This window comes from Mustela lutreola, chromosome 3 (assembly GCF_030435805.1).
Source record: "Mustela lutreola isolate mMusLut2 chromosome 3, mMusLut2.pri, whole genome shotgun sequence".
Taxonomy (NCBI): Eukaryota; Metazoa; Chordata; class Mammalia; order Carnivora; family Mustelidae; genus Mustela; species Mustela lutreola.
This window is the reverse complement of record NC_081292.1, coordinates 198923453-198946525: the sequence shown is the minus strand read 5'-3', so window position 1 is coordinate 198946525 and position 23073 is coordinate 198923453. Positions and strand designations below refer to the sequence as shown.

General features: G+C 40.9%; 1 protein-coding gene across 1 annotated transcript in view; it reads left to right on the top strand.

Moving 5' to 3' along the window:
- Positions 1-23073, top strand: part of LOC131827590 (aldehyde oxidase) — an 82856-nt gene that overhangs the window by 14409 nt on the left and 45374 nt on the right. The window contains exons 5-16 of the mRNA XM_059168474.1: positions 169-295; positions 2260-2321; positions 11972-12061; positions 12686-12766; positions 13554-13698; positions 14876-14968; positions 15990-16141; positions 16339-16432; positions 18041-18150; positions 19153-19337; positions 20318-20480; positions 22148-22240. Of these exons, the coding sequence (XP_059024457.1) occupies positions 169-295; positions 2260-2321; positions 11972-12061; positions 12686-12766; positions 13554-13698; positions 14876-14968; positions 15990-16141; positions 16339-16432; positions 18041-18150; positions 19153-19337; positions 20318-20480; positions 22148-22240 (1395 nt within the window). The remainder of the gene's footprint in view (positions 1-168; positions 296-2259; positions 2322-11971; positions 12062-12685; positions 12767-13553; positions 13699-14875; positions 14969-15989; positions 16142-16338; positions 16433-18040; positions 18151-19152; positions 19338-20317; positions 20481-22147; positions 22241-23073) is intronic.

Below are 23073 nucleotides of genomic sequence, written 5' to 3'. Positions count from 1 at the left end.
AGTCTGAGAAAAGGAGACACCTAGGATGAGAAGAATTTTCCAGGACCTCTTCTCCAGTTTTATTGTGCAAATGGGCTGCCCGGGGATCTTGTCAGAGTACAGATTCTGATCCGGTAGGTCTGGGATAGGGCCCAAGATTCTGCATTTCTAATCTTGCTGTGCTTCCAGGAAAGGATAGCCAAGTGTCATGGCACGCAGTGTGGGTTCTGCACCCCTGGAATGGTGATGTCCATCTACACGCTGCTGAGGAACCATCCAGAGCCTTCTCTGGAGCAGATAATGGAAGCCCTTGGTGGTAGGTTATATATACATGTGCTTTTGTTTTAATAATGGCGATGGTCAGAGGTGACGGTAGACACTCACCATGTGCCACGTGCGGTATTCATGTTGTACAAAGATTGTCTCATTTACCCTTCATGATACCAGTGCAAGGTAGGCATTGTTACTATCTCCACATCATACATGGAGAAACTGAGGTTTAGAGAGAATTTATTTAAAGTTGTACCACCAATAAGTGGAAGAATTACTTTGTCCAAATCAGGATTCACACAAGATCCGCACATTTCCCTTGGCTGATACATTCCTGGTCTCTCTTGATTTATGAAAGTCTCCTTCCTGCCTGGGTGGCTCAGTCCATCTTTCCTGTCCCCCTGCTCATGCTCTCTCTGAATGTCTCTCTCTTTCTTTCAAATAAATAAATAAAATCTTCTTTTTTTTAAGTCTCCTCCCTCCTTTTTTTTTTTTTTTCCCCTTTAGAGAGAAAGGGCACAGGCAGACAGAATGGCAGGGAGAGGCAGAGGGAGAAGCATGCTCCCTGCCGAGCAAGGAGCCAGATGCGGGACTCGATCCCAGAACGCTGGGATCATGACCTGAGCCGAAGGCAGCGGCTTAACCCACTGAGCCACCCAGTCCTCCCTCCCCTTTTTACTGTTCTCTTATTTTTTTAAGATTTTATTTATTTATTTGAGAAAGAGAGAGAGAGAGAGAGCACAAGCAGGGGGAGTGGCAGAAGGAGAGGAAGAAGCAGGCAGAGGGAGAAGGGAGACACCCCGCTGAGCAGAGAGCCCGACTCGGGGCTCAATCCTGGGACCCTGAGGTCATGACCTGAGCTGAAGGCAGATGCTCAACCCACTGAGGCACCCAGGTGCCCCTATTTGCTTATTTTTACAAACATGACAAAGTCCATTTATTCATTTACTCTTGGAAAGGATCCAGCTGTCTCCACATGCCACTCTCTCCCAGGGAGGGGTGCTCTCAGGATCCCGTTAGCTATCAGAGGACTCCGATGAATACACCATGAGATCAAAGACATTGAGATCTTCTGGTGATACTTATTTCAAATAACTGTCTTTATCCAGTCTAGAGCGATTTTACCAAGTTCAGCGGCTCAGTGTGTGTGTGGATGCAGGAAGTCTTCATTTACAAGATTCTAAACAAATTTTTAAAATAATAGCCTCCCAGATCCCAGTGAAACTGTCCGTGGGTCTATCTGTCCATCTCCTGCCTCCCAAGGACCCTGTTTCCCTGCCAGAAAACACGAGGGTAGAGCTCGTGAGTCTCGCTCTTCCGCACACCTGAGGAGCAGAGCAAATGGAAGTAGGAAGGAGAGATGCAGCACGGGAACTGTCTCTTGCCTGATTTCCTTTAGATCCCATTACGCATTGGATCTCGTGACTATTTATAATGTGAACAAGGGGTTTTCAGATTTTAGAGTGCTTAAGACTTTCATGGTGGAATTTGTAGAATGGAAGTTCCTGGGATGAAACCCCAGATAGCTTGCTTCAGATTGGCTTTATTTTTTTAATAACACTTCAGATTTGTGGGTGTGGGGTGAATGTGGGCTATGGACTACTGTGAGAGAAATGCTGCCCTAATGATTTGTTATAAGTGTGTGCCTGCTTGTTTCTGAAGTTTAATAATTGCCTTTGTTACTACAAAAAGTCTTTGATCAATCAGCTGAAGCTTAGCTCTTGAATGTGCCTATAGACCAAGTTTTTAGCTTGAAATCAATGTGTTCTTTGATCACCTATCACAAGCAGAAGATACGAAACTGTTTACAGAGAGAAAACACAAATAACTGCGTTGTTCAGCTCTACTTCAGAATCCTCAACTTAATATCCCAAGTTGCTGATGAAAAATAGACTGAATGTCCAATGGGGCCTTCTTCTTGGATGGGGGTTCTGACTTTCATCATGCACTTGGCAGACTGTGCCTCTCTCAAGGTTAGTTGAGTAATACAGTTGAGTTTTTCTCCTTCAGGTAACCTATGCCGTTGCACCGGATATAGGCCCATAATTGATGCATGCAAGACTTTCTGTAAAGTAAGTAGAAAGGAATTTTTTTAAAAAAAGATTTTATTTATTTATTTATTTATGTATGTATGTATTTATTTGAGAGAGGGAGAGAGAGAGATTGAGTGTGGCAGGAGGAGGGACAAAGGGAAAAGCAGAGAAACTCTATTTATTTATTTATTTATTTATTATGAACATATCATGTATTATTTCCCCCAGGGGTACAGGTCTGTGAATCATCAAGCTTACACATTTCACAGCACTCACCATAGCACATGCCCTCCCCAGTGTCCATAACCCAGGCACCTTATCCCTCCCCACCCCCACCCCCCACCAACCCTCAGTTTGTTTCCTGAGATTAAGAGTCTCTTATGGTTTGCTCCCTCCCCAGTCCTATCTTGTTTCATTTTTTTCCCCTCTCTACCTCCCACAACACCTCGCCCTGCCTCTTAACTTCCTCATATCAAAGAGATAATATGATAATTGTCTCTCTCTGATTGACTTATTTTGCTTAGCATAATACCATCTAGTTCTTTCCATGTCATTGCAAATGGCAAGATTTCAATTTTTGATGGCTGCATAGTATTCCATTGTGTGTGTGTGTGTGTGTGTGTGTGTGTGTGTGTGTGTACACCACATCTTCTTTATCCATTCATCTGTCAATGGACATCTAGGCTCTTTCCATAGTTTGGCTATTGTGGACTTGCTGCTATAAACATTTGGGTGCACGTGCCCCTTCAGATCACTAGAGTTGTATCTTTAGGGTAAGTATCCAGTAGTGTGATTGCTGGGTCATAGGGTAGCTCTATTTTCAGCTTTTTGAGGAACCTCCATACTGTTTTCCAGAGTAGCTGCACCAGATTGTATTCCTACCAACAGTGCAGGAGGGTTCTCCTTTCTCCACACCCTCCAACATCTGTCATTTCCTGATTTGTTAATTTTAGTCATTCTGACTAGTGTGAGGTGGTATCTCATTGAAGTTTTGATTTGTATTTCCCTGATGCTGAATGATGTGGAGCACTTTTTCATGAGTCTGTTGGCCATTTGGATATCTTCTTTGCAGAAATGTCTGTTCATGTCTTCTGTCCATTTCTTGATTGGATTATTTGTTTTTGGGTGTTGAGTTTGAGAAGTTCTTTATAGGGGCGCCTGGGTGGCTCAGTGGGTTAAAGCCTCTGTCTTCAGCTCAGGTCATGATCTCAGGGTACTGGGATCGAGCCCCGCATTGCTCAGCAGGGAGTCTACTTCCTCTTCTCTCTCTGCCTGCCTCTCTGACTACTTGTGATCTCTCCCTGTGTCAAATAAGTAAATAAAATCTTTAAAAAAAAAAAAGTTCTTTATAAATTTTGGATATCTGATATGTCATTTTCAAATATCTTCTCCCATTCTGTCAGTTGTCTTTTGGTTTTGTTGACTGTTTCCTTTGCTGTGCAAAAGCTTTTGATCTTGATGAAGTCCCAATAGTTCATTTTTGCCCTTGCTTCCCTTGCCTTTGGTGATGTTCCTAGGAAGATGTTGCTACTGCGGCTGAGGTCAAAGAGGTTCCTGCCTGTGTTCTCCTCAAGGATTTTGATGGATTCTTTCCTCACATTGAGGTCCTTCATCCATTTTGAGTCAATTTTTGTGTGTGGTGTGAGGAAATGGTCCAATTTCATTATTCTGCATGTGGCTGTCCAATTTTCCCAACACCATTTGTTGAAGAGACTGTCTTTCCTACTTTGTCAAAAATTAGTTGACCATAGAGTTAAGGGTCCATTTATGGCCTCTCTATTCTGTTCCATTGATCTACGTGTCTGTTTTTGTGCCAGTGCCATACTGTCTTGATGATTACAGCTTTGTAATAGAGCTTGAAGTCTGGACTTGTGATGCCACCAACTTTGGTTTTCTTTTTCAATGTTCTCTGGTTATTCAGGGTCTTTTCTGGTTCCATATAAATTTTAGGATTATTTGTTCCACTTCTTTGAAAAAAATTGATGGTATTTTGATAGGGATTGCATTAAATGTATAGATTGCTTTAGGTAGTATAGACATTTTTACAATATTTGTTCTTGCAATCCATGAGCATGGAACATTTTTACATTCATTGTGTCTTCCTCAATTTCTTTCATGAGTACTTTATAGTTTTCTGATTCTTTGCCTCTTTGGTTAGGTTTATTCCTAGGTATCTTACTGTTTTGGGTACAATTATAAATGGGATCAACTCCTTAATTTCTCTTTCTTCTGTCTTGCTCTTGGTGTATAGAAATGCAACTGGGGGCACCTGGGTGGCTCAGTGGGTTAAGCCTCTGCCTTCAGCTCAGGTCATGATCTCCGGGTCCTGAGATCAAGCCCCACATCGGACTTTCTCCTCAGCGGGGAGCCTGCTCCCCCCTCCCCCCACCTGGCTCTCTATCTACTTGTGATCTCTCTGTCAAATAAATAAAATATTTTTTAAAAATTTAAAAAGAAAAGAAAAGAAGTGCAACACTTTTCTGTGCACTGATTTTATGTCCTGATACTTTACTGAATTCCTATATGAGTTCTAGCAATTTTGGAGTGGAGTCTTTTGGGTTTTCCATACAAAGTATCATATCATCTGCAAAGAGTGAAATTTTTACTTCTTCTTTGCTGATTCGGATGCCTTTTATTTCTTTTTGTTGTCTGATTGCTGAGGCTAGGACTTCAGTACTATGTTGAATAACAGTGATGATGATAGTGAATAGCCTTGCCATTTTCCTGACCTTAGGGGAAAATTTCTCAGTTTTTCCCCATTGAGAATGATATTCGCTGTGGGTTTTTCATAGATAGCTTTTGTGATATTGAGGTATGCATCCTCTGTCCCTACACTGTGAAGAGTTTTGATCAAGAAAGGATGTTGTACTTTGTCAAATACCTTTTCAGTATCTATTGAGAGTATCATATGGTTCTTGTTCCTTCTTTTATTAATGAATTGTATCACATTGATTGATTTGCAGATGTTGAACCAACGTTGCAGCCTAGGAATAAATCCCACTTGGTCATGGTGAATAATCCTTTTAATATACTGTTTAATCCTATTGACTAGTTGTGTTTTTTTAAGGTTTAAAAAAAAAATTCTTATTTATTTATTTATTTTTAAAGATTTTATTTATTTGTTTGACAGACAGAGATCACAAGTAGGCAGAAAGGCAGGCAGAGAGAGAGGAAGGGAAGCAAGCTCCCCACTGAGCAGAGAGCCCAATGCAGGTCTTGATCCCAGGACCCTGGGATCGTGACCTGAGCTGAAGGCAGAGGCTTTAACCCACTGAGCCACTCAGACACCCCTATTTTTTAAATTTATTTTCAGTGTTACAGAATTCATTGTTTATGCACCACACCCAGTGCTCTATGCAATACGTGCCTCCATAATACCCACCACCAGGCTTACCCAACCTCCCACCCCCCCACCCCTCCAAAACCTCAGATTGTTTTTCAGAGTCCACAGTCTCTCATGGTTTGTCTCCCCCTCCAATTTCTCCCAAAGTATTTTGATGAGAATTTTTGCATCCATGTTCATCAAGGATATTGGTCTTTAATTCTCCTTTCTGATGGGGCCTTTGTCTGGTTTGGGGATCAAGGTAATGCTGGCCTCATAAAATGAGTTTGGAACTTTTCCTTCCATTTCTATTTTTTCAAACAGTTTCAGGAGAATGGGTATTAATTCTTCTTTAAATGTTTGGTAGAATTCCCCTGTGAAGCTGTCAGGCCCTGAGCTCTTGTTTGTTGGGAGATTTTTGATGACTGCTTCAATCTCCTTACTAATTATGGGTCTGTTCTGGTTTTCTGTTTCTTCCTGGCTCAGTTTTGGTAGTTTATATGTCTCTAGTAATGCACCTATTTCTTCCAGAATGTCAAATTTTTCTGGTGTATATATGCTCATAATATATTCTTATAATTGTTTGTATTTCTTTGGTGTTGGTTGTGATCTCTCCTCTTTCATTCATGATTTTATTTATTTGGGTCCTTTCCCTTTTCTTTTTGATAATTCTGGTCAGGGGTTTATCATTCTTATTAATTCTTTCAAAGAACCAGCTCCTAGTTTCGTTGATTTGTTCTGCTGTTCCTTTGGATTCTGTTTAATTGATTTCTGCTTTGATATTTACAATTTCTCTTCTCCTGCTGAGTTTAGGCTTTCTTTGCTGTTCTTTTTTCAGCTTCTTTAGGTATAGGGTTAGGATATGTACTTGAGACCTTTCTTGTTTCTTGAGAAAGGCTTATATTGTTATGTACTTTTGTCTCAGGACCACCTTTGCTGCATCCCAAAGATTTTGAACAGTTGTGTTTTCATTTTCATTTGTTTCCATGAATTTTTAAAGTTCTTTAATTTCCTGGTTGGCCCATTCATTCTTTAGTAGGATGCCCTTTAGCCTCCATGCATTTGAGTTCTTTCCAACTTTCCTCTTGTGGTTGAGTTTTAGTTTCATTCAGATCACTGTGGTCTGAAAATATGCAGGGAATGATCCCAATCTTTTGGTACCAGTTGAGACCTGATTTGTGACCAGGATGTGATCTATTCCAGAGAATGCTGCATGTGCATAAGAGAAAAATGTGTATTCTGTTGCTTTGGGTTGGAAAGTTCTGAATATATCTGTGATGTCCTTCTGGTCCAGTGTGTCATTTAAAGCCTTTATTTCCTTGCTGATCTTTTGCTTAGGTGGTCTGTCCATCTTAAAATCTAATTTATCTGATATAAGGATTGCCGCCCAGCTTTCTTTTGATGTCTATTAGCATGGTAAATTGTTATTCACCCTGTCACTTTAAATCTAGAGGTGTCTCTTGCATATCAGTGGATCTTTTTTTTTTTTTTTTTTAAGATTTTATTTATTTATTTGACAGGCAGAGATCACAAGTAGGCAGAGAGGCAGGCAGAGAGAGAGGAAGGAGCAGGCTCCCCGCTGAGCAGAGAGCCTGATGCGGGGCTTGATCCCAGGACCCTGGGATCATGACCTGAGCGGAAGGCTCAGCCGAAGGCTCACTGAGCCACCCAGGAGCCCCGGGTCTTGTTTTTTTTACCCATTATGATACAGCTGTGTCTTTTGATTGGGGCACTTAGCCTTGGGGCAATTGGCCAACCAGGAAATTAAAGAACTTTACATTCAGGGTAACTATTGAAAGATATGAATTTAGTGCCATTGTCTGTAAGGTGACTGTTACTGTATATTGTCTCTGTTCCTTTCTGGTCTGTTACTTTTAGGCTCTCTCTTTGCTTAGAGAACCCCTTTCAATATTTCCTATAGGGCTGGTTTGGTGTTTGCAAATTCCTTTCATTTTTGTTTGTTCTGGAATCTTTTTATCTCTCCTATTTTCAGTGACAGCCTAGCTGGATATAGTATTCTTGGCTGCATATTTTTCTCGTTTAGTGCTTTGAATATAACATGCCAGTCCTTTCTGTCCTGCCAGGTCTCTGTGGATAGGTCTGCTGCCAGTCTAATATTTCTGCTGTTGTAGCTTACAGACCTCTTGTTCCAAGCTGCTTTCAGAATTTTCTCTTTGTCACTTAGACTTGTAAGTTTTACTATTAGATGATGGGGTGTTGACCTATTTTTATTGATTTTGAGGGGGGTTCTCTGTGCCTCCTGAATTTTGATGCTTGCTCCCTTTGCCAAATTAGGGAAATTCTCTGCTATAAGTTGCTCCAGCATACCTTCTTCCCCTCTCTCCCTTTCTTCTTCTTAGAGAGAATCTTAAGCAGACTTCCTACTGAGTGTGGAGCCCTTCAGAGGGGTTACCAGAAGTGACTAGGGGAACAGCCATTGTTACTAATACAAGGCCCCTTCTTATCTCAGGCTCTGTAATTGCTCTTTGTTATTTGATTCTTGGGCAGGTGTTTGCTCTCATCCATTGAGCTAGCCTGGAGAGTCCCATAATGAGCACCTAAGCACTTTGATACTGGCTATGGGTCATTGTTTTGAGGAGTTTTCCCTTATCTGTTTGTGTCAGGTGCCCTGCCCACCCCCACACCCCTGTTGCTCCTGCAGCCCTCTGTACATACTCCTGGCACAGCAGTGGTCACACCGTGGTTTCACTCCCGTTTGCTCTCCCATCTCTCCCATCAGACAATGGGCTGCTTGACAGCAGGGTCTGTGTGTCTGTAGGGCTGGGCCCCATGCACTTATTGAATAGCCACTTGTTCACTATCTGCTGCATGAATAAGTGAACAAACAATCTGGAAATGAGGGACAGAAGATTGCCCTTTGTACTCAACTATAAAATCAATATGTCATAAATAAGAACCGAGTGATAGCCATAGTAATTGTTAATATCTATCATTAATAAAATATTAAATATTAATATTGTTAATATTTATTGCTGAGTGCCAGACGTTGTTATAAGATTTTTACATATTTTAGCTTGTTGAATAATCACTACTATTCAAATTTTCTCAAAACCTTAGACTTTTTTAAATTAGAAGTTGGTATGGATATATTTACATACACATTGTTCTTTTTTCATAGCATTTAGCAGTATTGATTCTGTATTATGTTTCAGCTGGTAGTCACCTGTTTTATTTAATTGTTAGTAGAGGGGACTTTGCTTCCTGCCTAGTGTTTGCATTTCATCTCCAGCTTTAGCAACTCACCCCAGAAGACCAGCTCCACCTGAGGCTGGATCAGCTGCTTTTCCATCTAGGTGAGGACCAGGTACCAAGCTTGAATCAAGATTTAGGCAATAGAGGAGTAACATCAGCAACACAGTGAAACGGGAGTTTTCTACTCTCTTGTTCCCAAAAAACACCAATTTTGACACTCACTCTAGGATAAGAGTGATTTAAGGATAAGTCCAGGAGTCCAGTGGAGAAATCCCATCACACCAGTGGAACAACAACAACAATAAATCCAAGGCTATATACATTGAAGAGAGTGAAAGAAACTGTTTCACTCTATCTGCATCATCCTTCCCACAACGTGGCATAGTTCAGTGCCAAGTCAGACCTTCTTGGCTCCTGATTTACCCCATGAGGGAACATTCTCACGTTCTCATGTGAGTGGGTATCTGGCTTCCCCAGCTGTGTGGACACTGCCAAAGAGGCCCACTTATTTCTCACCTCATCCAGAATACTGAGGAGTGATGCACAATCTGGGGGCAGGAAAGGGTGGGCGGAGAGAAGCCAGGGCTCTGAGAGGGCATCAGTAGAACATGGATCCAACTAACCATGAGCAACAAGAAAACACAGAAAGATAATTCAGCAAGATCAAGAAAACAACACATGAACTAAATGAGAAGTTTGACAGAGAGATAGAAATAATTACAGGCAAGCAGAAATTCTGGAGCTGAAGAATACAATGAATGGAATCAAGAACAAGACAAGGATGCCCACTCTTGCCACTTCAGTTCAACATAGTACCAGAAGTCCTAGCCAAACAATTAGGCAAGAAAAAGAAATAAAAGTCATCCAAATTGGGAAGAAAGGAGTAAAATTTTCTGTGCACATGACTTTATATATAGAACCCTGAAGACTCCACCAAAAAAATTGTTAGAACTAATCAATGAATTAAGTAGAGTTGCAGGATATAAAATCAACATACAAAACGCAGTTATGTTGCTATATACTAACAAGCTATCAGAAAGATTAAGAAAACAATCCTATTTATAATAGCATCGATAACAATAAAATACTCAAGAATAAATTTAACCAAGGGAGTGAAAGATCTATACACTGAAAACTATAAGACAATGTTGAAAGAAATTGAGGAAGACAGATATAAATGGAAAGATATCCCATGTTCATGGATTGGAAGAATTAATACTGTTAAAATGTCCATACTACCAAAGCAATCTACAGAGTCGATGCAATCCCTAAGAAAATTCCATTAGCATTTTTCACAGAAATAGAAAAAAAATCCTAATATATGCATGTAACCAAAAAAGACCCTAAATTGGCAAGGCAATTTTGAGAAAAAGCAAAACTGGTTGCATCACAGATCCTGTTTTTAAACTATTTCACAAAGCTATAACAATTGAAACAATATGGCACTGGCATAAAACAGACCCACAGACCAGTGGAACAGAATTGAAATCTCAGGTATAAACTCATGCCTACACAGTCAAATAATCTTTGACAGTGAAGCCAGGAACACAATGATGAAAGGATAGTCTCTTCAATAAATGGCTTAGGGAAACCTGAATGAATTGCACCTCTACTTTATACCACTCACATATGAACTCAAAATGTATTAAAGACTTAACTGTAAGACCTGAAACCATAAAACTCCTAGAATAAAACAGGGGAAAAAACTCCTTGACATTGATCTTGGCAATGATTTTTTTTGGTATGAAACCAAAAGCACAGGCAACAAAAGGAAAAATAAGCAAGTGTTATTCTCTCAAACTGAAAGTCTTCTGCACATTGAAGGAAGCAATTAAATGCAAAAGCAGCCTACACAATGGGAGAAGATATTTGCAAACCATTAACCATAGGGAGTTAATATCCAATTATATAAGGAACTAATGCATTCAGTAGCAAAAAATAAAAGTAATTTGATTAAAAAATGGGCAAAAGATCTGAATAGAAATTTTTTTTTAAAAGACAAACAGGTACCTGAAAAGTACCCAACATCACTAGTCAGCAGGAAAATGCTAATCAAAACCACAGTGAGATACCTCACACGTTAGGATGGCTGATATCAAAACGTCAAAAGTTAAATGTTGGCAAGGATACGAAGAAAAGGGTATCCTTGTTCACTGTTCATGGGAAAGTAAATTGGTATAGGCACTGTGGAAAACAAGGTGGAATTTCGTCAAAAAGTTAAATATAGAACCACCATAGGATCCAACAATCCCACTTCTGGGTATATAACCGAAGGAAATGAAATTAGTACCTCAAAGAGATTCTGAACTCCCATATTCATTGCAGCATTATTCACTAAAAGGAAATAACCTAAGTGCCCATCAACAGATTAATGTATACACACACAATTATTATTCAGCCATGAGAAAGTGGGAAATCCTGCCATTTGCAAGAACATGGGTGAATCTAGAGGACATTACACTATGTGAAATTAGCCAGATAGAGGAAGACAATACTGTATGATCTCACATATATGCAGAAATTAAAAAAAAAAAATTGAACTCAGAGCAACAGAGCGCAATTGTGGTTGCCAGGGTCAGGGACTGGGAGAATGAGAGATGCTAGTTAAAGGGCACAAGCCTTCAGTTATAAGACAAGTAAGCTCTTGGAATCTAATTTGCAGCACAGTGACTATAGTTAATAAAATTGTGTTGTGCACTTGAAATTTGCCAAGAGAGTTGACCTTAAGTATTCTCACAACAAGATGCACGCAAGATGGTAACTATGTGAGATGATGGGTGTGTTTATCAAACTGATTGTGGTAATCATTTAACAAAGTATGCATATGTAAAGCAATCACATTGTGTGCTTTTTTTTTTTTTAGAGATTTTATTTATGTATTTATCAGAAAGAGAGCACAAGCAGGGGGAGTGGCAGGAGAGGGAGAAGCAGGCTCCACACCGAGCAGGGATCCTGACACAGGAGTTGATTCCAGGACCTGGGGGTCATGACCTGAGCCAAAGGCAGATGCTTAACCAGCTGAGCCACCGAGGCATCCCCATATTGTGCACTTTAAAGATACAATTTTATTTGTCAGTTTTATCTCAAGAAAGTTGAAAAAATACTTAGTAGAATCAGCAATAAATTCTTGATTATTTGTTTTTTTACCCTCTAGACTTCTGGCTGCTGTCAAAGTAAAGAAAATGGGGTTTGCTGTCTGGATCAAGTAATAAATGAATTAACAAAATTTGAAGAAGGAAATAAGGTCAGTGAGTTGTAAATTTTTTGTTAAAGTTTTCTCAGGACATGAACAGAAACCCACTTACTTTTAGGAAGAATAAATGGCTGCCTAAGTTGACTAATTTGAGGTATTTCAACATGGCCCCCACCTTCATTCTCCATCTTCATCCAAAAAAAAAAAAAAATCTGTCCTAAACTTCATTCTTCTTTCCAGAATTTATTCTGGTCCAAGAACAACTATCCATAGGAGAAAAAATGTTTTGATCCCTTAATGTCTCTTAGTTTTTTAAAAACCTTTTTCAAGGACTAGCCAAGCAAAGTGAAGACATTAGGGAAATGAAAGAACTGGCAGAGGGAGAAGTGATGGAAGGGAATTTGGAGAAACACTCTTGTTCTCAGCTGCTTGTGCCTCCTCTGCTTTCCTAGACCTCAAAGAGAACACGCAGGAAGTTGAGCTTTGAGGACCATTGGCATCTGCATTGAGTTGCTAATAACTAGGTCTTTGTTAGAACCCAGAGACTGTGGCTGGCCAGTTGGTTTTATTTCTGTCTGCTGTATGTCTTCTTCTCAGCTCATTCCACAAAGGATTTAAAGTAGTTAGAGTTGCCTGATGACAATAACTCCTGTTACTTTCTTTTCTTTTTTTAAGATAAGTACAAAACTCTTCTCAGAAAAGGAGTTTCTGCCATTGGATCCAACTCAAGAATTGATATTTCCTCCAGAACTAATGGTAAGGCAAAGTTGAGCTCATTCTAGAGGAATTCATGGTGAGATATTTAGGAAGCGTGTTTGCTGATGGATCCTCTTGGAAGCTGATTGGCAAATAACATCCATCTGCCATTCTTAACCCAAGCTCTAAAAATAGTTGATGGTTAAAAGTAGCAGATTCTATCTATAAGAATATGTCATCACAACTTCTATAAATGTAGACATGTTTTCTACTTCTAGCTTTTTTTTTTTTTTTTTTTTTTTTTTTTTTTTTTTTTTTTTTTAAGATTTTATTTATTTATTTGACAGAGAGAAATCACAAGTAGATGGAGAGGCAGGCAGAGAGAGAGAGAGAGAGGGAAGCAGGCTCTCCGCTGAGCAGAGAGCCCGATGTGGGACTCGATCCCAGGACCCTGAGATCATGACCTGAGCCGAAGGCAGCGGCTTAACCCACTGAGCCACCCAGGCGCCCTCTACTTCTAGCTTTGTTGAAGTTTATTCTTCTGTAGAATGAAGGTTTGACATAATTAAAGCATATTAAAATATTTTTAAACATTGAAATGAATTCCTTGAAGATACACAAGCAGCAAAGTTAGATATAGGAGAACAGTCTCCAGAAGGAATAAAATACTTTTATATGTTTAATCTGAACTCTGAATGCTTAGTAAAGCCTTACTTTTAGGTCACTTTTATTTTCTTTTTTAAAAAAGATCTCTTATTTCCTTTTTCTGTTTCCTACCAAAATGGGGTAGAAACAGGTGGAAATGTTTTCATGTGATGATCTCGAATCCCTCTTGCTGTTTTAACAGATAATGGCTGAGAAACAACCACAAAGGACCAGGATTTTTGTTGGTGATAGAATGACATGGATTTCTCCAATGACCCTGACAGAACTTCTAGAAGCGAAATTCAACTACCCTCAGGCCCCTGTTGTCATGGGGAACACCTCTGTAGGTATGTAGAACCCCAGGGACCTCTTCTGAGGGAAGTGAGGAATAGGACTTTGGAGGAAAGAACCTCATGTTCATGTTCTCAGGAAAAACAGTCCAAAAAAGCACTTTTAGTAGTTTAGACTTGACTCTTGGGATTGCTTAAGAGACTTTCACAACTTCCATTATGTAAGTAAATTCCTATTGCCCGGAATCAGAGCAGTGCATAGAGTTACACCCAGAAGATCTGCTTCATAACAGCACAGAAGTAGCAGTTCCGGTGACAGCTGTTCTTTCCTTCCATGTGGCGACTGATCTTGGGCTCATATTTGAAGTCACTCTTTGTTTCCTCTTTTGGTGGTATCCTGATAGATATGAAATGGTTTTCTTACACTGCAGTTACAGGGTCTTTCTATTGGGTCTGTTGTGAACTCAGTTTGACTTCCTTCTTCTCTGAGGAGACTGCCAGAGTCCTCCCAAAGAGAATTTTGAGCATGCCACAAGTCTTCTCACACTAGTCAGCCAACACTTCAAGCTGACGAGTTCAAGGAGGCCTCCAAGTCCAGTGGAAGTCCATCTGGCCTGTCTCTGGGTGATTTGGCAATGAACAGACCAATGGAAAGATAATGTAACTTTTACATATTTAAAGATAATCACTTTTTTTTTTTTTCTATTGAGAGAGAGAGTGATAGTGTGTGAGCAGGGGAGGAGGGGCAGAGGGAGAGGGAGAGAAGAGAATCTTAACAGGCTCCATGCCCAGCGCAGAGTCCCACATGGGGCTCGATCACACCGCCCTGAGATTGTGACCTGAGCCAAAGCCAAGAGTTAGGCACTTAACTGACCGAGGCACCCAGGTACCCAAAGATAATCACTTTTTAAAAAATGTTTTATTTCTTTTCAGCGTAATAGTATTCATTGTTTTTGCACCACACCCAGTGCTCCATGTAATCAGTGTCCTCTCTAATACCCACCACCTGGTTCCCCCAACCTCCCACCCCCCCACCCCTTCAAAACCCTCAGATTGTTTTTCAGAGTCCATAGTCTCTCATGGTTCACCTCCCCTTCCAATTTCCCTCAACTCCCTTCTCCTCTCCATCTCCCCTTGTCCTCCATGCTATTTGTTATGCTCCACAAGTAAGTGAAACCATATGATAATCACTTTTAATAACAATTTCAAAATTTGTTTTTTTCTAATCCTTCAGGGCCTGAAATGAAATTTAAGGGTGTCTTTCACCCAGTTATAATTTCTCCCGATGGAATTGAAGAACTAAATTTTGCAACCTGTTCACATAATGGTGAGTTCTTATGGTCCCTCTTTTCTTAGTTTGCATTTGGTAATCGATTTTTGTCCTTTATCCAGTGGACAAGCAGAAAAAGAATTATTCCTAATTATAATATACAGAGATTCTCTCCTTATAACAATGATAACATTCTGGAGGAGACCCAGGAAAGAATTCTCTATAGTTAAAAGAAATACTAATTGTCTGCAGAGTCTACTGAAAAACTTCCTTCTGCCATATCAGAGACATGTAACAACTATTCAATGAAGAATGTTGTGCTTAGTGCTGGATAGAAGATAAATATGAGTAGAACCCAGTCTCTGCTTTCCAGAAGCACAGTAGGAAGGAGAGTAAGTTTATGTATTGAGCAGCTTACAGCCTGGCTCATCTGATCCCGCAAAGGAAATTGACTTAATGACAATGATGAGAGGTAATGTAAATGTGGGTTTGGAGCCTAGCCCTGGAATCTAATTCTTGACCATTTCGCCTATTAGCTCTGAGAACGTAGTCAAGTTCTGAATCTCAGTTTCTTCATCAGTGAAATGAGGTTATTCTCTTAAAAATTTCTTAGGAGTCAAGGAGACTCTATGAAGCATTTAGTGTAGTAGAAACATTTAGCCTACATCACCTTCATCACTACTACCACCTCTACCTTTGCCACCACCATCACCACCATTAGCACTCCCACTGCCACCATCACCACTACACCTTCCTCACCACCTCCATCATCACCCCCACCATCACCTCCATTAACACGCAGGCTCCATCACAACCATTACCTCTACCACCACCACCACTACTTCCACCTCCGTCACCATCACCACCCCCATCACCTCCATTACCATCTCCATCACCTCCACCACCACCACCATCTCCCTGCTCTCCACCATCACCTCCTTCACCACCACCACCACTACCATCAATAAGCAGGGCAGCAAGTATTGGGGAAAAGATCCCCTGTCTGCAACTTTGGTTGAATGACATTTCCAGGTCAGCAGTGATCACATCGCATTATTTATAAATGATTTCATTTCAGAGCTGACCTTAGGTGCTGGCCTCAGCCTGACTCAGGTGAAGTACATCTTGGGTGAAGTAATCCAGAACCTCCCAGAGGAGAAGACACGGATGTACCAAGCTCTCTTGAAGCATTTGCGAACTCTGGCTGGATCTCAGATCAGGAACATGGCCGTATGTATTTGATGATGGTAAACTCTGGCATACATGTCTTGGGTGACTGTCTCTGACAAATCATGACACTTTTTGTTCATTTAAACAGACAAAATATAGTAATTCTCCAAAACCTTGCTTACTCCTTACTTTATCACCTGTGTTTTTATAATTCTGTAACAGGTATTGAAAATAATTCATTATTTTTTTTTTTTAAGTCTTTAGGGGGCCATATCGTGAGCAGGCACCTAGATTCAGATCTGAATCCCCTCCTGGCCGTGGGCAACTGTACCCTCAACTTGCTATCAAAAAGTAAGTGACAGCTCCTTCTTGGAAATTATTAATCCTGCTCCTCTTATCCGCTTTTCTTTCTGGGGAGGCAGGAGGTCCAGAATATTACTATTCTTTGTAATATTAATAATTCTCCTCACCTTTCTGAATGCTGGAAATTTGGCCGGTTTATTCCTAATCCCCTACACTTCCGCTGTCCTCATCACTTTCTTTCTTTCTTTCTTTTTTTTTTTAAGATTTTTTCTTTATTTATCTGACAGAGATCACAAGTAGGCAGAGAGGCAGGTAGAGAGAGAGGAGGAAGCAGGCTCCCTGCAGAGCAGAGAGTCCGATGTGGGGCTCGATCCCAGGACCCTGGGATCACGACCTGAGCCGAAGGCAGAGGCTCAACCCACTGAGCCACCCAGGTGCCCCCTCATCAGTTTCTTTTTGAGGCCGTGTGCTAGGTCTTTTCCTGTACTGGTCACCCGACATTGACCATGCTTGTGTTGGTTAATGTCCCACTGTGACCTGAGTAGTAGAGAGAACTATAGTGGCTGAGAATTACTGAGCCCCTTTGTCGAAGACTTTCTCTAAGTGTTACAGGGGGGTTATGGCACCCCTGTCATCTTGTGTGCTTGAACTTCGTTGCTCATTGATGGAAGCCTAAAGACCTTTTTTTGTTGAAAATGGTGGGACTCCATTCTATTCTATGTGAGTTTTGTTTTTGAAACAAAGTCCAGGGCTTTTAGTAGATTTCTCTTATTTCAACTTGGTTAATAGTTATTGCTAATTGATCCCTTAGAAGTCTGTTTTTATTTTCATTTTAAAAATGGACTAGCTTTCTATTACCTGCATTATTACCTACAATAACTACAAAATTATCTTAAGGTACCTACGATCTTAAAAATACCTACAAAATACCTTCAAAATTACCTTATAAAATACCTCCAAAACTATCTTGAGGAGGAAGGTTAGTATTCAGAGTTGTATGTTTAAGTAACATCCCTTTAAAACAATCATATGATGAGAAACACATCTTGTGATGTGAGTGTAAATATCAAAAGCTTCTTAGCTTCCATCCGAAAGTCCTATTACATATAGCTTTAAGTGGTTCCTCTCCCAGTGTATAGATTGAAGAACAGAAATTCCCTGGGTGCTGGAAAAAAGAGATTAAAAAAAATAAGGCAGCACCTCACTAGTATATATTCATTAAAAGCAATTTATTTATTCGCTCCTGAATCTTACAGTTTCCTGGTTATAAACAATACGTGTTTGTTGAGTGACTTGATCAGAATACCAAGAGGGGTATTAATATCTACATTCTGCTTACAAAACTCAAAATGAATTTTGCTGTCTTGGAAGAGGACTGCTCATGTCCTGTTCTGTGTGGCCTCTGGGCCACTTTGCTAGATATTTTCATTTATAAGCAAGCAAACAAGCAAACAAAAACAACAACAACAAAACAGGTGGGACCTAGTCTGGAAGAAACACCACAAGGTGCCTTTGTAGGGAAAAGATTTGCCAAGCATAGAAAGAACACTTCCTTTCCCAAACAGCCAGTTTCATCAGATTATTTGGTAGAACTATTTCCAAAGTTTTATTGTTTAACAGAACAGATTCCAGGGAAAGTGTCATTTCTTTCCACAGAAGGAAAACGACAGGTTCCTTTAAACGAGGAGTTTCTCAGAAGGTGCCCCAGTGCAGATCTGAAGCCTGAAGAGATCCTGATCTCAGTGAACATACCCCACTCAAGGAAGGTGAGAACCTTCTTTCAGTCTCCTGCTTTTACCATGAGTCTGCAGCTTGTTAATTCCAACATAGGTGAGTTAAGAAAAGGTGTTGACTATTTACAGGGGAGATTACAGTACTCGTGAGTAGTCACCTTTTACTTGTGTTATATACCCTCCCATCATTCCCAGAATCAGGAGACCTTTGTCTCCTGAGACCCTGTCTCTATCATTCTCTCTCTGTCTTTCTTCACCTAACCCAAACTCTAAAGTTACTCCCTATAAATCTTTATCAGTTCTTTGACCTATAAGGCTTTTCCCTAAAGAAGACTTGAAAATACGCTCTACCTATATCTTGGGGTTTAAAAGAGGCTGAAAAAGAAAATACATTGCCAACAGAACTTAGCAGAAAGAGGGACTTTGGACTCTAAGTGAATTCAGACTCAAGACTTAATCCTGGTTTCAGGACCTGTGACCTGAACTTACCACCGAATCAGGCTGAGGCTTAGATCTGTCATCTGTAAAATGGGAATAATCACGCTTGCCTTGAAGGGCGTCCTAGTTTGCTAGGGCTGCCATCATAAGGAACCACAGGCTGAGTGGCTTAATCAATAGAACTTTATTTTCTCACAATTCTGAAGGCTAGAATCCTGATATCAAGATGTCAGCAAGATTGGTTTCTTCAAAGGCTTCTCTCCTTGGCTCATAGATGACCATCTTCTCCCTGTGGCTTCCCATGGTTTTCCCTCTGTTTATGTCCAAATTAACTCTTATGAGGACACCACCATGTTAGCTGAGAGCCCACGCTAATTAACTCATTTTACTCTGAATACCTCTTTAAAGACCGTATCTCCAAATACTGTCATATTCGGAAGTCCTGGGGGGTTAGGACTTTAATATATCAGTTTTGGGGACACAGCGTGGCCCACAACGGAGTGTGACAAGGGCCTGCGAGGTGGTGCACATAAACTGTTTAGTGCATTGTTATCACTCAGGGTAGTTCTACATATGCTGCTTACCTTTTGCCTTCAGTGGGAATTTGTGTCAGGCTTCCGACAAGCCCAGCGGCAACAGAATGCGCTCGCCATAGTCAATTCCGGAATGAGAGTCTTTTTTGGAGAAGGAGATGGCATCATCCGAGAGTTATGCATCTTGTATGGAGGTGTTGGTCCAACCACTGTCTGTGCAAAGAATTCCTGCCAGAAACTCCTCGGAAGGTATGGCATCCTGTCCTTATATTCCAGGTCTTTGCGTGGTGACACATGGTTATGAGAAGAAAAAGGCTTGTGACTTTCCTATTTAATGGCAGGGAATTCCAGTAAGATTTCATGATTATTTCAGGTGTTTTTGATTATAGTGACTTCTGAAGTGGGCATCATGGAGTCTGTGTGCGTGTGTGCATGTGTGGGGGTGTGGGGGTGTGAGAGACAGACAGACAGACAGACGGGGGCAGGGAGAGAGAGAAGGAAAGAAAGAGAGAACCCATCTCCCAGGACTAAGACCAGTAAGCAAAATAAGAAAATACTCATTTTCTACCATGAGAGAATAATTCATCATGATAAAAAATATAGACTTTTTAGAGTTTGTTTTATAACAAATGGCTAAAGTCATTTGCTTGCGTGACTTTTGTTTCTCTAGATAATATTGATAGCTGATATTTCTGGAGCATTTGTTAGGTTATCAGTGACCATTTCAAAGTAGAATGGTTACCAATAAAGAAGAATGGTTAAAAGTATGAACTCAGTCAACCCCAATGAACTCTGTGATCTCAGTCAGCTTATTGAGCCTCAGTGTCTTTCCTTATCCGTCAAAAGGCGGTAAAGATCCCTACCTCAGAGGATTAAATGAGTGACTACAAACAAGGTGCTTACAACAGAACCAGGCATGCAGTGAACATTCTAGTGATATAGGGGTCGGTTACTGCTGAACTAAGGACTTACCACAAGTTGTCATTTCTTCCTCATGACCATTCCAGGAGGTGAGTTCTACTCTCATTCTCCTTTTACTGATGAGGAAGGGGTGGGCCTGGGCCAGACACCTTGAGAGTGAAGGACTGTGATTTGAACGTGGGTTGGCCAGCTGTGGAGCTTGTCCTCTCATTCCCTGCATCCCACCGTCATTATTTGTCTCACACACGAGCTGAGCCTGTGAGGTAATGAGTGTTGTCAGCTAGGTGTCTTCTCTTTGGTTCCCATAGGCCCTGGAATGAAGAGATGTTGGATGCGGCTTGCAGGCTGGTTCTCGACGAAGTTACCCTTCCAGGCTCAGCTCCGGGCGGGAGGGTGGAGTTCAAGAGGACCCTCATCATCAGCTTCCTCTTCAAGTTCTACCTGGAAGTGTCGCAGTTTCTGAAGAGGATGGTAAATGGAACTGACCCCATGTTAGCTTTCCCAGCACTGAGGGCTGCTGTGATACCCAAAGGAGAGGCAACAACCCTATGGGGAACAGCTATGGTATAGGGGACACAACCCAAATTAAAACACTTGGCCTTGCTGGGCATCCTCCGGGCTGGCCGTTCATGGCTGATGCATTTGAAGAAGATTTGCAAGGAGAGCAGAGTTGGGCAGGACTGTGTTTAACACTACTCAGCCTTCGTGTTTCTGACTGTTGTTGGTCTAGGAGGTGTGCAGAAAGCTCATTCATGATTCAAATATATTTTCCCCTCAGCAGAGCATCTCTCCCACTAGTTAAGGGTCACCTTCATGCATTCGACTCTCTTTTCTGGATTCAGCTTCATTTCTCTCACCTATAAGACGATGATAGCGGCCACTCCACAAGGTTGTGGTGAAATGGGTCCTCACAGGAAAAGGGCTCAGTGGGTCCCTAGTGCTTCTGAGGAGCATGGGAAGACTGCCTTGTAGTCGTCTTGGTGATAGTTGTATCACCCAGGCATTCTTTTGCCTGGTCTCCCTTGTGCCGAACAGTTACAAGGTTGTCGATTCGGGAGGACACAACTAAAGGATTTCTCTGAATAAATTTTCTAGACCCAAAAGGAACTTGAAGCATACTGGCCGCATTAATCCCATGCTACAACCAGCTGATCAAACTAGACTAGAAGCCAAGAACATTCTTCATGTGTTGTAGAACTTAGTATGATCACTTTAATAAGAGTCACAAAATTTTCTCTTAATACTGCTTCTGAGAGTATTTTTTCATTTTAGAAGGAGTCAACTAAGAACCAGAGGGTTATATCCAGTTTCTGAGAATGGAAGACTGACAATGTCCAAGTGAGACACTCACCAGGCAAACAAAAGAGGAAAAATATAGCCAACTGTAGACTCTTCCAGTTAATAGCGAACAAATACAATTTCTTGGGTGAATCAAGTGATATCCCTTAAAGCATCTACCTTGAAGTCTCATGCCTTCCATTCAACCTCCTCTAACAATATTGCTCTATTATTAAAAATAGTGGCCTTTGTTGGCTTTAATTTTACATTAAAAAAATTTTAATTGCAAAAAACTGACCATCAGGTGTACTGTTTAAAGTCTCGTATAAGGACGCAGTGATCTATTCCTCTCAGTTCTCAGAGGTGTCCCTCCTAGGGCTCCTTGCTCCTGTGGAGCTGCGGCAGGCAGAGAGCCGTCTGCAGTTTCCTTCCTCTCCTGCTGGAGAGGTGGTGCAACACAGAGCTGACGTTCCTTTGCTTTGGCTCTCCCCTTTTCCCAGCTTGAGTATTCCCTTCCTTTCCATTTTATTTACTTAGCTCCTGTCTTCCCGTTTTATTCGTTTGTAAGTCCTCAGATCATTTAGGCAAGCGTGTGAGAGGATCCTAAGAAACCTAAAGACGTTGGAGGTCAGTCATCTGTATTCAGTTGGCGCTTCATGATGTGTAGTAGTATGTATGGGCCTTCCAGAACATGTGTCCTGGCAGTCAGGGAGCTGCAGCTACCCCCAGGGTTCTGCGCAGAGCAAGCACTTGCTGAAGGGTAGACTTCCCAGTTGAGCTGCTTGTCAAGAACCATGGTAACCTCCCTTCCAAGACTGTTCCAGCCTATTTTAAATCTCTGCTATGGTTCTGCCCTTCAGGACCCTGTTCACTATCCTAGCCTTGCGGACAAGGATGCAAGTGCCTTAGAAGACCTTCATTCCAGACATCACTCCAGTACCTTAAAGTACCAGGTGGGTGGCTTTTTTTTTTTTTTTTTTTTTTAATATCAAAGGCCTGGCCTATAATTCCTTCACCTGGACACCCCACTCTCCTCATAATGATTCTCAAGCTTTCTAAGCTCTAGCTCCCCTTCTGGTAAACTCGGGCTTCTCCAGTGTTAATTACAATTTCAAATTCAGTGACAAATTTTGACAAAAGATAGAACTAGCCATGGCCGTTTTCTAAAAAATGCCTGTTTTGGTCTTGAAGTTTGTGTGTTTTGCTCTGTGTCCTTGAACCACTGACAGGCATGAGCTGTGGCTAGCTTGCCACACACTTTCTGCCTTTGGCGTTGTGGAAGCCAGAGCACAACCAAAGTCAAATTCTGTGTCAAGGCTGGTGGCTGCCTTGATTTTGTTTATAGAAGAACAGAAAACACAGCCCTTGTTGGTGAAAATGCAGTCATGGTTGTTTTTTGTTGTTGTTGTTTTTTACAAAATTACTGATTTACTTTGTTTTTGAATAAGCAATTCTATACACAACAGATACATTGTTGAACATGACATCTGAGACTAATGATATACTACATGTTGGCTAATTGAAATTAAATTTAAAGAAATGTTTGCTCCCCCAGTCTCTATTCTTCAGGAATCTTTTCTGTGAGTTACATTTAGAGTTGAATCAAACTAAATTCTAAGAGCTATTCAAGCTCCCCTAATGCAAGCTGACTGTTAGAACAGAATTCCTCACAACTTTCAAATGGAGTTTTCCACCACAACATCATAGAAATACTGTCCAAAGTCGCCCTGTTGGTAAACTGGGTAAGATTGGATGTGGTTTTCCTTGAAATTATTATCAAGAAGCT